Consider the following 14,993-nt stretch of genomic DNA (forward strand, 5'->3'; position numbering starts at 1 on the left):
GATAGGAAACCTCCCGTTACTGAATGTGAGGCTGCTCTCTCTTCCAGCCACATTCTGAACCTTGTCATAGTGTTTTAAAGGAACGGCTATCCCAGTGCTGGGAAGACAAGCTCTTGCTTCTTGATTATTCTTACCTGTCATTTCTTACTGAGAATGGAATTTGAAAGCTTCAAGCCAATATATGTTGGGTGTAGTCCTCTCTTCTATTTGGACATGATTTGTTTAATTCCTTCTTTTCATTTTGGTCCTAATTTTTTCCCCTCTTTATTATCCTCACTAAATTAGCTCAGAGCTTAAAATAACAAGGCTGAATTGGAAGTAATATTTCTCAACTGTGGTTTTCTAATTTACACTCCTTTCGTTAAAATATAACGAGCAAGTTCCTTGCTTTGAGATGCTGAAAAGCAATAAAATAATTTCCCATTATATTGCTCAGATTTTCACTTGAGTTGTGATATATCCACAGGGGGAAAGGGGCAGAAGGCTTAGAGGGTGGCCCAGATAAAGGGGGTCAATGAATTGTGTCACCCTAATTGTGAAGGGATGCCTGGTTAAGGATTTGTGAATATTGATCTTTGGATGAGTTCATTGACCTGCCAGCCAGTGACTGAGGAATACAATTCTAAACAAGTGGTTCTCAATATGGGGCAGTCTTGTCCTTCCCCTGGGGACATCTGGCAATGGCTGGAGGCACTTTTGCTTGTCATTAAGTGGAACTATGCTACTGGCATTTAGTGAGCAGAGGCCAAGGATCCTACAATGTACAGCACAGCCCTTACAACAAAGTATTATTTTATTGATGAGAAACCCAGTCATAAACCAGTTTAGCCTTTGAATGATCAAGAATTTTTTAATTCTTAAAAAATTTTGGTTTAATGCATGGAGCCTGTTCTTTTTTTTAAAGATTTTATTTATTCATGAGAGACATACAGAGGGAGGCAGAGACATAGGCAGAGGGAGAAGCAGGCTCCCTATGGGGAGCCAGATGCGAGACTCGATCCCAGGACCCCAGGATCATGACCTGAGCCAAAGGCAGATGCTCAACCACTGAGCCACCCAGGTGCCCCTGGTACCTGTTCTTAGTTCTTAGTTCTTAGGTTTTCCATGCTATCTGAAAGCAGAGCATTTCTGTGAACAATTTTGTAAGCTAAAATGGCCTAAAGTGTTGAAACAATGGCCATTCATTAATATGGCAAAATTGGGGGCATTCCCAGACCCCCAAAACAACTTCTCTTAGGCTTGTTCTGATAGCATAGGACACATCTTTCTAATGCATGCGCAGAATAAATGGAAATAAAGTACAGATGCTCACCCAGTTCAAAGCTGTGGGGGCTTGGTGCTGAGATGCAGGGTGTGGCTCCTGGGGAAGGAGCTAATTGGCGGGGCTGCTCCTGCTGCTTGGGGTGCACTTTGCCTCTCTAATAGCGCCTACAAAACAAACGCTAAACACTATTTTTGGTTCTCACCTTTTTTTTTGTAAAAACAAAATCCTCTTCAGATTTCTTCCTGTTAGGGAAGATAGGTACTAATGTAAGTCTTTCATAAAAGTGAAGTGGGCAGCAATGTGAACTGCCACAGTTCACATTGAAAAGTGGGGGGACCTGTATAGTACTAGTCTTCTAGGCCTGGCTTTGTGGCTCTCCACAACATTGCTAGTCATGTGAAATGGTATTGTGAAAAATCTTAAAAATAGAAACCTAAACTCACCAGTTAGTTCTTTCCTGTTTACTCTGGCATTAGAACAATATTAACAATTGCCTTTTAGTTTAAACTTACTCTTTGGGGCTTTTTCTGTGTGATTGGTACATTTGGGAACATGATCAGGCCAGAGTTGTGTCCATAGCTATGTGATGAGGAACCTTGGGATTACCGTTTCTCTTGTACATGCCATTCTTACTTTTAGCAATTTAAGCTGTAGACCAGCTTCAGAGAAAAATGCATATCTATTGCAAATTTGGCATATCATTTTAGGTGATTGTTCCAAGACATAACAATAAGAGTAAGATATCCTAATTACAGAAATATTGGCTTTTACTTCAGAGCAGTAAGGGCATATGGCTGTGGTACCTACTGAAGGAATAGTGATGTTTTTTTGGTGTGGGCCAATGGTATGTTGTCAGGTGAGAAAAGGCTTTATGCCCTGGAAGATTTTTTAAAATCCCGGCTGGAAATTATAGTGAGGGGGAAAAAAAAAAACAACGACTTTACCTAATACATCCCCTTGGAAAATAAATTTAAAAATACCAATTAACCAGAAGAGAAGACAAAGGCCAAAATATCTGTATTTTCATCACAGAGAAAAATAAGGATTATATTTTGGTATATCTCTAGCCACTGACTGATTTATGTACAGAAGCATCTGAAACACCTTCACTAAGATAACAATTATAATGATAACCACATCACATGTAATAAGTCATTTATTTAAACCTGCCTACAATACTGTAATCTTATTTTGTACACGAGGGAACTGAAGCACAGTGAGTCATGGTAGCCTGTGCCGTAATACCTGGTTAGTTAGCTGCAAAGCTGTGATTTGAATCCAAGAGAACCTGGCCCCAGAGTTCACACATATGGCTTAGTAACCTTTATTATTCACTTAAAATATATTCACTTAAACATCCTTCAATACCACTACCTATATTTCTATGGTAGTATTTTAAGTGGGTTTTTAGTGTCCATTTATTATGTGCCACATTTTACCATAATTTAAATGTGTCTCCATTGAAATACTAAATTCAGTGTTATTTGGGCATTTACTTTTTTTGTCTTTGCGATTTTAAATAAGTCTGTGATGAATATTCGTGAAGAAATCTTTCTTCACCTGCTTACTTAGAATACAATGAAATTGATTATTAAATCTTAGTTTTAAAAGCTAGTATTTCTCAGTGACCCACATTTCTTCTTAGATTAAAAAGAGTCTTGATCTTGTTTTCCAGGAGTGTGGACCAGCATCATGTTGGGGAATGTTTCCCTCCCACGGCTTCTCCCTTCTTCTTGCTGCTCAGTTTGTTTTTGGGGACCTGTGCGATGCTGGTGAAAGAGACAGGCGTCACGGTGTTTGGAGTGTGCTTGGTTTATGATCTCTTTTCCTTATCCCATAAGCAAGAGAAATCGTAAGTCATTTTTTAAATTTTGATACCAAGCAGTTCATGTGCAGAGAAGAATTACTTAATAGCTTTCAAACTTTCTTTTAAAAAAAGGTTACATTTTGTTAAATGTAACCTTGCCTTACACCATAAATTAATCCAGCTTGTTTTATTAAGATAAATGCGTTAGATATGTTCAAACTCTTCACACTTTGTAAAAATCAATGAGGACATAAAGATTTGAGCCCAAAATTTGGAATTGGAACGTCTCTATGTTGATTGCAAATTTATATTGCTAGATTGTTTTGGTTGCATACTATTGAGAAATCCTGATTCACAAAGACAAGTGGTTGCACATGGTGACAGTTTTTTAACAGCTTGCCTTGAATCCCTGCATTCAAATGAGTGTTATCCATCAAAAAACACCGCTAAGTTGGAATCTGCTTACTTGTTGTAGGAATGATGCTGTTACCTAAGAGTTCTGTGGAGTCTTATTTTGGAATTCCACAAAAGGCCAGTCTAAACCATTCGGGAGTACTGACATGCTATATTCAAATTAAAGGTCAAGTTTATTTAGTAGCCTATTTTCACGTAAAGAGTTTAAGCACATTCATTACGTACTATGGATTATAGATGGTAAGAATTCTATGGCATACTAAAAGTGGAAGCACATATTCCTCTTCCTTCCACTAATAATTTCCCATGCAGACCCCATTTTTCAATAACTATAAGGCCCTTTTGAACTTTTAAAAAATGTGGTTGGTTTATTCTTCTACTTTATCCAGTGAAGAATTAGCTTTAAAAAAAATCCTGCCTTTTTATCCCATTCCCTACCTCTTATACTCCTTGACATAAAGATAAGAGCAATGTTATTGAGTGGCAACAAACTGAGATGAGTCATTAAATTCTGATCACCTTCCTGCCTGGGCGTGCTTGGAGATAATTTAAATAGACTTTAGTGCTCTATTGGCTCTCTGTAAATCTCAGAGGCGTGTAAAAGGAAGGAGCTCAGTTATCATTTTGACCTAAGCTCATGCCAAGAAAGCTATGAGCCAGAGGACCTCCCCTTGGCTTATATGAGAATGCCTTTCCTCTAGATCCTCTCAACAAATGTGAGGGACTGTGGCTGTGGTGCCGGCCTTACTTTTTACCGAACAACCTAGGCAACCCATCTTTTTGCTTCCTTTTTGCATCCTCTATATCTCTGCCTCCTAACCCCTTTCTGCTCTGCCTCACTGACAGCAGAAGGATGTGACAACTGACTGCAGACCCTCCCCTGTGGTCCAGTCCAAAGCAATTTTAACCTCATCAGTGAAGTCATGTCTCCTCTGGTCTTGGGACTCTCCAGCCCACCGTAGCCTATATCCTCCTTTCTTCTTCATCTGGTCACTGCTGAGCCAGGGTTTTTTCAAAGGGGATAATTGTTCTTTTATTTCTTTAAGAATTGTTCCTGACCTTCATAATACTAAACTGCTGGAAGTTCAATGGGAGGAATCATACTGCTGATATGTAGCTCAGAAGTTGTACTGCTTATAGTCTCTGCTTTGGTTTTTAGTAACTTTTGGCTCTCACAGCCAGCAGCTCTGCATAAGTGGAGACATTCATTCTTTTCTTCATCCTTTTATCCACCCATTCAACACATACTCATTCTGTACCTAGTCAAGAACAAGAGATAAGATTTCTTCCCTCCAGAGGCATATACAGTACTGGGGGAGGCAGATGTCGTATAAGTAATTACATCAGTAGCTGATTACGGTTGTGAACAGCAGTAGGGAACGGGGAGCATGTACCAGGGAGATCTGGCCAATAACCATTAAGATCTCTTGAGTTCTGGCCACATGCCAGGCACTGTGCCACACCATCTACAGGTATGAAGTCAATAATGCTCATCCTCACTGCTAGCCTCATTTTATAGAGGAGAAAACAGAATCACAGAAAGTGACCTCTCCAGAGTCACCAAATCCCAGGTGGGGCCAGGATTTGGGTCCTTGTCTGCGTGCTTTGGAGCCACAGGGCTGCCTCTGAGTACCTCTGCTACCAAGGAATGAACACAGAGCAAAGAGGGCCCGAGAGACCTGCCAGGACATCTGCTGCCTAAGACCTGGGCTCACATTTGTGTCATGAGGTCAGCTCAGACGTTCTGAGTGTATTGGGGGTCATGACCCTTTTTAAAATCCCACAGAACTATGTCCCATTTTCCCAGAATAAGGTACACACACACAGTTTTGCACAAACTCTTAGGGCTCTCCTCCCACTTTATCTGCTCATTTAGAATAAACATCTAGGCATTAGGTTATTCTTGAGATCTTTTATCATATGATTCAGGCAGCAGGAAAGAAACAGTAACAGAAAAAAATGTTGGAAGCCTTTCTACATGAAGAGCAATTCATTTCTAAATTTTAAGATTGGGCCATAGGAATGGAGTAGGATTGCTTTGACTTGACATCACCATTAGGAAGAAACAGTTTCAATGAAACATCAACTCCTGAAAGTTAAGTTTCTTTTCACTGTTCTTTCTTTTCTAAAAATTTCCAACATGCAGAGAATAACGTTCCCCGACTCCAGTCCCTAACTTCTTTCTCTGGCAGTAACGACAATCTTGAATTCATCACTTTTCATTTCTGTGGTTATTTTTATGCCATTACCTAATATGTATATACTGGTATAGATATCAAATTGAATATCAAAGTGAATATCAGGATATTTTAAAACATATTTTCAAACTTTATATAAATAATATCACTTGCTCTTCCATTTAACATTGGGATTTTGAGATACAGTTTTTGCTATTATAAACTGGGCTGCACAGGATTTTGTGTGTGTGTGCACAAATACCTGTGGGTTTCTCTCAGGCATAACCATGTAAGTGGAGTTGGGACCACAGATGGATGCATGTTCACTGTGTCCTGGACTGAAGCATTGCTCTTGAAATGATTGTAGCAATGTCTGAGAATACCCTTTGCTTTGCTTTGCTTTGGGCATCACTTGGTAGTATCAGACATTCTAATTTTTCCCATTCAGTGGTTATGAATTCTATCTCAGAGGATTCATGAAAGAAAATGTAATCAAGGTACGTTGGATGGATCAGCTTTGAACAGTACTTTTCAAGATCGTAATTATGTAAATCCCAAATACCAGTTCAACCACATATTTTGAAAGAAATATATTTGGAAGACAAGTGATGAAGAAGAGACAGTGTGAATGTGTGTGTACGTGCGGGTGACCCTGTAAGAGGGGCTGAGACTTAGTCTTCTACAGTAGTAAGTCATAAGTTCTAAAATAAAAAGAAATGATAGCATAATCACGTTATTTTTAAAACATTGTGATACATAACAGAAACACAAGAGCTAAAAGATTTGAGAATGGTTGCTTCAGGGCACAGGACTTGGGAGTGGGCCAGGGGACTGCTGTTTCTTGTTGCAAGCCTTGTCATTCTGTTTGACCTTGATTCCCCTCAATTCCATGTGCACCATTAGGAGCAATGGGGTCATCCATCAGCGCAGCCCACAGCAGCTGGGGAGCCCTCAGCCCCCCTCACTGCCCACACACCCTCACCGAGAGAATGGAAAACAACATCGATTTCCTCACCGAGGAGCTTGGGGTGGCTGCCACTCACCATCGCCACCAGAACCCAAGAGCAGCGGATTCCCAGGGTCTCCTCGAGCTATGTGGTCCATGATGAGGTACTGAGCTGGGCTCTTCGTGCCGGTTTTCACCAGTGAGCAGCACCTGGTGTCACGTGGGTGGGCAGGAGAAGTGAAGTGAAGTGCTGAGTGGGTTTTTCATGACAGCCCTGCTCTCTCGTTTCCCTCCCTCCTCGTCCTCTTCATTCTTCCCTTTCCCTGTATTAGATGAGGTAAGAAAGAAGTCCCTAGAAGAGACAAGTGGAAGCCCTACTGTCTGCCTTGATTTGGAGGCGGGGGTGAGGTGTGGGTCTGGAAAGCCTCAGTGAAGAACACCCAGTGGAAGTGGAAGAGCTTTGAGCTGGAGAGCAGGCCCCTCCTCTGAGGTGGGGGAGGAGCGCACCACCTTCCCCTGCTCCCTCCTCCCACTCTCCCATGTGACAGGAATTGATTACAGCCTAAGTATGGGAGGAAGCCCAGGGGACCCTGCTTCTCAGAAATGTTTTTGAGGATATAGGACAATCTTTTCTAAAGCATGTAGTTTTCTTTCTTTTTAAAAATATTTTGGCCTACTGCTGAAAATTAACATAGATTTATCAGAATGGGTCCTCACTAAATTAGGTTGCCTCTAAAATAGCTCAAACCATGGGCGAGTCAGAATTTAATAAAGATGGAAATTAGATTCATCCTATTAGCACTTAACCACTTCAGACTGCTGTTCTTATTCCTCTGTGTGGTCCCAGAAAACTCATTTCAGGGTCTTAGTTTCCAATTATTTCCGCCTTCGCCTGTTTTTTGGATCTTGTGCCATTCATTGGTTCATTCATCAACAAATATCTGTTGACCATCTGTCAAGTGCCAGGCAGTGTTCTAGACCCTAGGGATGTTATAGTAAATAAGGAGAATGAGGTCTTTCCTCTTGTGTAGCTTCTTTTCCAGTAGAGGAAGACAGACACTAAGTAACCATCAAGGAATGAACAGTGTGGTGGAGAGTGATGGATTGGCTTGGCCTGGACAAGTTTGAGTTGGTTGGTCAGGAAAGGCCTCCTGAATCCTTGGGAATGACCTGCCAACATCTGGGCAGAAGGATCCAGACTTGGGGTAATGAGCAAGTGGGAGTTGGAAGGGGTGAGGTCAGGGAATGGCCAGGCCCAGATACAGAAGAGACCTGTTGGCCATGAAATCAAGTTTGGATTTTATTCTGGGTGGAGAGGGAAGACTGTAGCAGTTTTTTGTTTGTTTAAGCGTGGAGAGAAATGATTACATTTCTTTTTTAAAATGTGTGCTGGCTTCTTTGTTGTGCTTGATGTGCGGGCACAAGAATAAAGCAGGGAGGAGGGTTTGGAGATTTTTATACAGATTGAATGAAAAAGAAAGGTGTTGGCCAAGGATGATAGGGACTGAGATGAAGTGCTGTGTTGCATTTGGGACATCTTTTGGATATAGGTCCCACAGAACTTGATGGTGCTTGCCATCAATTCATTAATTTACTCATTTCACAAATGTTTGAGGAACTGGATTAGCCAGACACTATGAAAGTATGTGGGATATGAATGTGAATGAAGCCCAACATGGTCGCTCCTTCATGAGAGTCACATGTTCAAGCCACTGTGAAGAGGGGGTATAAGGGAAAGGCAGGAAATAAGGATTTGGGGGTTTCTGGTTTCAACAGTTGGATGGATGGGGGTGCTAGTTACTGAAATGGGTAGACTAGGGGAGAAATAGGTTTTCTGAGAGTTGAGGGAGGGTGAAATCACAGAAATGTATGAAATTCCTGCCAAAGGAAAAAGGGATCAACAGTCCTATCATTGAGGAAATCATGACTTTTTTTATGGAGGACTGTGAAGGAAAAGAAGACAGAGCACTTAGGGAAATGTAAATTTTTAAAAGAAAGACCAAGAAGGAGGAAAAAAAGGAATTAATAGAACATTGGAGACTTTCATAGTGGCTTGAACATGTGACTCTCATGAAGGAGCAAGCATGTTGGGCTTCATTCACCTTCATATGCCCCATAATTTCATAGTGTCTGGCTAATCTAGTTGCTCAAATATTTGTGAAATGAGTAAATTAATGAATTGATGGTAAGAAAATATTGGAATTAAGCACAGAAAGACTATTTTCAGTATATTTGGCAATGAAGGAATAGTGGAGGGGCACCTGAGTGGCTTAGTTGATTAAGCATCTCTTGGTTTCGGCTCAGGTCATGATCTCAGTGCCTAGAGATCGGCCTGCACTGGGGCTCCATGCTCTGGGGGAGGGGGGTTCTGCTTCAGGATTCTCGCTCCCTCTGCCCGTCCCCCTGCACACTCTTGCTCTCTCTCAATAAATAAATCTTAAAAAATGGAGGAATGGTGGAAAAGGGTATTATCTGGAGGTGTGTTAGGTTTTTGTTTTCATTCTTATTTTAAATTTGATGGACGTGTGTGTATGTAGCTACGTTGTAGAGAGGAGAGATGAAAGACACGGCAGCAGAAAGGGTTGGGATGAATTATGAATACCAGAGGGATGCTGGTGAATGTTTAATACCTGGCTCTTCAAAGAAAGGAAATCCTGACTTGTAGAGTTTGCCAGTTTCCCATAAGCACGCCTACCGTGGCACATTTCAGGCTACAAATGTGATTCCACTGACTGAGACCGTGGAGTTGGGGGAAATGGGCTGGAGCTCACCATTGCACAGTATTTCCACTGCCTCACAGACAACAGACATAATCTCAAGAGCTTAAATAATAGTAAAATTGAAGTAACCTAATTAGGAAGTGATGAGCTTTGAGTGTCTATCACCTTTGTTTTTAAGATGATTTTTAAAATTTAAAGTTGAATTTTTCAGTAATGGCTGTATTTAATAACTGGCCTGCAGAATTCCTAAAAATTTAATAGTCCTCTTCTACAGGCCAGCGTGAGTTAGTTCCAGCACACTAGTGAGGAAGGCCCTTCAGAAAAAGGAAGGAAATTGTGTATCCATTATCCATCTACTACGCACCAAGAGTTTGGTTAACACTTCCCTCTATTATCCCTGCAACCATCATAGTAGCCATTTAGGATGGCTATTAGAGTTCCCATTGCCAGGAGGAAATGAGAGATCTTAGAGGTTAAAAAACTTTGTCCATATTTACACAGTAAGCGTTAAGGTTGGGGATGGAACTCAAGCTGTTGTCCCTTCAGCCTGTGCTTTGTCCATTGGCCGTGATCTCAAATCCAGGGTCCCATGTGAGGACTTAGCTTTGGGGAGGAGGCAGGACACCTGTATCATTTTGTGTGGAGCTCACCGCTCTGTTGCACTCTTGGGAAAAGATTCTTGCAGTCATTCTTGGACTGTACCCGAAGCACTTTTTGACTTGCTTTGATATAGGGTTTGGTGCTAATACATGAAATCAGATGATATTCTCTTGTAGGTCACTTTTTTTTTTTTTTTTTTTGAACTCTGAGATTCAGAGTATTTATTTTAGAAACAGTGGTGTCTGAAGAGCAGTATACAGCACAACTGGAACTGCACTAGAGTTTTACTAAGTTACCGTGCTTGTGGGCAAGAAGGACCATTTTCTTTACTTTGGAAAGTTGTCATATATTTTCTCTCTTTTGAAAGGAAAGGTATTATGTTTTTAGTATGCATTTGGTTAGAATTAAAATTATTTTTGAAAACTATGCACGACGGGGATCCCTGGGTGGCTCAGCGGTTTGGCGCCTGCCTTTGGCCCAGGGTGCGATCCTGGAGTCCCGGGATCGAGTCCTACTTTGGGCTCCTGGCATGGAGCCTGCTTCTCCCTCTGCCTATGTCTCTGCCTCTCTCTCTCTCTCTCTCTCTCTCTCTCTCTATGCCTATCATGAAAAAATAAAGAAATCTTTAAAAAAATATTTGAAAAAAAAAACTATGCACGAACCTTTTGTCAGAAGGTGATCAGGTAAAGCAAATACAAGTTCAAAAAGGTGATGCTGTTCTAGTTCTTAATATCTCAGGTGTTTAAATCATGGCTCCTTTGCTTACTTGATCTTGGACAAGATATGATCTCCCTGAGCCTATGTTTCCTCATCTCCAGATGGGGAAAGCAGTAGTAATTACACTTTACTCTCAGATTGGTTGTCAGGACTAAGAGCAATAGCACAGATAAGAAGCATATAAACAGGTGCCTGGTACTCAGGTAGCCATTCAGCACATGGCAGGCAGCCTCATCATTATTAGTAGTTTAATATTGTAACTATTCTCCATCCCCTGTGGGTTTCTGGAAACCAGGATGCACCATGAAAATGGTGAACGTACAGTATGCAGGCGGGGGATGAGGAGTTTGCATGGGATTTTTTTTTTTTTTTTGGTTTGTTTTTTGATTGAACTTTGAGCCCATTTGCTAGTATGCATTTGTATTGCACAGATGGCATTAGGCTGACAAAAAAATTGTGCTGAACACTATTACTTCAAACATTTTCAGAAGGGACATCTGGGTGGCTCAGTCGGTTGAGCATCTGCCTTCCTTGCAGGTCACAATCTCAGAATCCTGGGATTGAGCCCTGAGTCTGGCTCCCTGCTCAGCGGGGAGCCTGCTTCTCTCTCTCTCTGTCTCTCTCTCCCCCTGTCTGCCCCTCCTTGCTGTTTGTTCTCTCTTTCAATAAATAGATGAAATCTTTTAAAATATGTTTTCAGAAGTTACTGTGCTCAGGGAAAAATCTGAACCCACAAAAAAAATCCTACATTTTTTCAGATGCTGGTTTTTCTTTGTGGTTCAGTGATTAACTTATGAGTAGAAAGTATAAAAATACCCCTCAGACTTAGGGTACACACTATGGAATCAGATAAAATTTCAATTGATGCTATGTTTTACTGAATTATTCCATGTGAAATGAGGAATGTTTTGTATGTAAACGTTCCTTCCCTTATCTCCTCCATTAATATTAAATTCATTCACATATAGACACGCTTTCTTTTTCACATTGAAAAGATCAGTGAATTCTACGTGAAATCTTATCTTCAGTAAGTTCTACTGACATTTATATATAACTGTATAGTCACTTTCATATACATACTTGATTGATTTCATATTTAAGTGACAGTGATCACAATAGGCATTGAAGAGAAGTTTTTGGCTCAATAAATTCTTGCTCATTTCCTCTTTTTTCACCTGGATCTGTCAGGGATCATTCATTCAATAGTATTTACTGAGCATCTACTATGTGCCAGGCATCAGTTTTGGTGGGAAGATTATGGCAGTGAAGCAAACTAAGCCCAGCCCTCATGGAGCTTGACTGGATGCTGATCATGGTGTTTTTACTTAAAATGAGCTCATTTTCTACCTTTGTGGGCAAGACAGTCGTTAGAGTTTTACTTTAGTAGGCCTTTAAAGTTTTTCTTGTAAATACCTTGCACAAAGGCATGCAAATCAAGAAACTAAGACAGGTTTAGGACTAGAGAACGGTTTGGCACTAAAGTGAATTTGTGAGGTAATTAAATTCAGGGGACTTAGGGAGGCATTTAAATATTTTGACCTTCACTGATGGGAATGGGTAACTGATCTTTTAAGTGTCGTTTTAATGCTTTATTTCTGTAGACCTGGCATTGCACTCTTTTTCCCCAAAGTAAGAAATGCTGTGCAGATTAAACTCCTGAGGTGAGATTTTGAACTTTCATCCACACATTTGATCCTATGAGTAGGGCAAGTGTGTTTCAGATCATTATTAGTAGTCTCATATTAGCTTTGAGAGAAACTTTGTGAGCTAGCCAGGTGTGATTTGCAAGGGACAGAAAAAAAATATGTTGAAAGCCTGTATTACTAATAACAGATTTCTCTTTTGTTTCCCTCTCACCTCCAATTTTACACACTTCTTCTTTTGACTGGTTTCAAATAAGCCTTTTTCAATCTCATTCAGCTGCTGCTTTCCAAAATGAAATGACCCAGGGGTGCTTGGCTGGCTTAGTCTAGGACATGTGACTCTTGATCTTGGTTCTGTAAGTTTGAGCCCCGCACTGGGTATAGAGATTAACTTAAAAATAAAATCTTAAGAAAAAAAAAGTTAAATGACCAAATGAAAGAGGTCCGAGTTAACTAGTAGGTCTACACAGAAAATCATCCAGCAGTTGCAGGTAAAGTTTGTGGATTCATAATAATAAATCCCTTCCCCTACTTTTAAAATCTCTTAATGCAAGTGTGAACCTCAGTGATGAATCTTTGTTAAGAATGCAGATCACCTCATGGAAGTAGATGTTAACTATGAATTTATTTTATTGTTTTAATTTTTTTAAAGATTTTATTTATTTATTTTAAAGATTTTATTTATTTATTCATGAGAGACACACACACACACAGAGAGAGAGAGAGAGAGAGAGAGAGAGGCAGAGACACAGGCAGAGGGAGAAGCAGGTTCCATGCAAGGAGCCTGATGTGGGACTCGATCCCGGGTCCCCAGGATCACACCCTGGGTTGCAAGCGGTGCTAAACTGCTGCGCCACCGGGGCTGCCCTATGATTTTATTATAAAGAGACTGCAAATTCAGTTGCTACCTATCATTTTTTCTCACTTTTCTTTGTTTAAAGATGAACTGGGACACATTTTGCTAGAGACTTTTCTCGCTTCCTCAGTGGTCTAAGTTCTTTGGTCTTTAGTTGTTCCTGGATGGCTGTATCCACATCACTATGACTTATTTAGGCGAGGCAGGCTCATGATAGGAGAATCCAAGAATGCAATAACTCTTAGGCTATATTATATAAAGACACTAATCAAACCAGCTAGCATAATTATTGTTAGAATTATTTATTATTAAACAACTGTATAACTGTGAGCACTATCAACCTATCACGTGGGCACAGTCTCCAAAGGGTACCTTTTCTGACTTTTGTCCCACACACCCTGAGTTTTTTCATAGTTTGTCAATTTCGTTTTAACAAAGCGAACTGATGGTAGCTTTTGCTACGGCCTCGTGGTACCTTCTGATGTCAGTCAACTGCAGATCTGCTTAGTGAATGTGAAGGCACTGGAGAAAGGCAGTGAGTGATCACCTTAGGCATTTGTCTTCCTGTGGAGAAAGAAATATTTTATTGGGAAGAGTGAACCAGTGGTAATGCTTTGCTAGAGGAATGATGGAAATGGTAGGAAATTTCTTCTTTTTTTAAAGATTTTATTTATTTATTCATGAAAGACATAGAGAGAGAGAGAGAGAGAGAGAGAGAGGGAGAAACAGGCTCCATGCAGGGAGCCCGACATGGGACTTGATCCCAGGTCTCCAGGATCAGGCCCTGGGCTGAAGGCTGTGCTAAACCACTGAGCCACCTGGGCTGCCTGGGAAATTTCTTTTAAAAATTTTTAATTAATAAATTATTTTTGAGTCTGTGTTATTGGACTTCTCAATTAGGAACTGTGTTTATCGTGATACTATCATTCATGTGCCTTTACTGTTCATTAATAGGGCTGATTTACCCAAGCTGGGCTTTGAAATTCTTTCAGAGTAGCTTTTCCAAAATATGGAGCTTACCAAAAAAGTATTCTCTTGTGTGGATAGAGAATTAGAAGAGAATTGTTTTTCCTCATATTGTTTTCTAACCATTAGCTGAGAGTGATATTACTGTTTTTGAACCAGACCTAGAGTATGTGGTGAGGCGGGAATTATCTTGATGAGTTTGTGGGAAAGCTTATAGTAATCAGCTTTGGTTCTTGAACTGAGCTCAGCACTAAAATGGATCATTTCAATAAAGTGTTCCTTGGATTCATTCAGAACTTAGCACTAAAAGCTTCTTCCAAATAAATCACATGCTAAGGAGGCAAAATTCCTTTTAATTTATGGATAGCAGTTGGTAGAGTTTCTAACTGCTGACAGCCCCTGGTTCATTCTGTTTAATCTTGATTGGGTACTGATTCTTGGCAATCTTCGATCCCCTGTGAATTTCAGTCAGTAGATGATAAGTTCTTTCCTTTCTCAGTGTAGAGCAATCAAGCTTAGGCATCTGCTTTCCAACTGGATGCACAAGGACATATGTTGAAAGAGAAAACTATCAGAATATAGGCATTTCTGGTTGGCATGCAGTTTTGTCACTGCCACAATAGGCTCTTCTTAGAAGAGTCTCAGGCCCCATGCTTTTCCATCCCCTAATGGGTCCCTGTACGGAGCCCTCCACCTCTGTCCCATGTGCCTAAGAGGCTGGGTGGCCTCCAGGCCACCAAACAGCTCTCCCTTCTTTTTCAGAGCACAGCAAGGGCTCTTAGGATGTGTAGGGAGTTGACTGCTGATTTCTTTGCTCTTTTCATTAATGCTACTGACATCCAGCTTAATAATTTTTTTCTCTTTATCTTTTTAAGTGTTAGCC

At 40.6% G+C, this 14,993-nt stretch overlaps 1 protein-coding gene across 1 annotated transcript in view; it reads left to right on the plus strand.

Moving 5' to 3' along the window:
- The window catches only part of TMTC1 (transmembrane O-mannosyltransferase targeting cadherins 1), a 273,784-nt gene that overhangs the window by 32,369 nt on the left and 226,422 nt on the right, over window positions 1-14,993 (plus strand). Inside the window, exons 4-5 of the mRNA XM_072798473.1 lie at window positions 2,940-3,116; window positions 6,566-6,772. Of these exons, the coding sequence (XP_072654574.1) occupies window positions 2,940-3,116; window positions 6,566-6,772 (384 nt within the window). The remainder of the gene's footprint in view (window positions 1-2,939; window positions 3,117-6,565; window positions 6,773-14,993) is intronic.

The sequence above is a fragment of the Canis lupus genome, chromosome 25 (genome assembly GCF_048164855.1).
Source record: "Canis lupus baileyi chromosome 25, mCanLup2.hap1, whole genome shotgun sequence".
Taxonomy (NCBI): domain Eukaryota; kingdom Metazoa; phylum Chordata; class Mammalia; order Carnivora; family Canidae; genus Canis; species Canis lupus.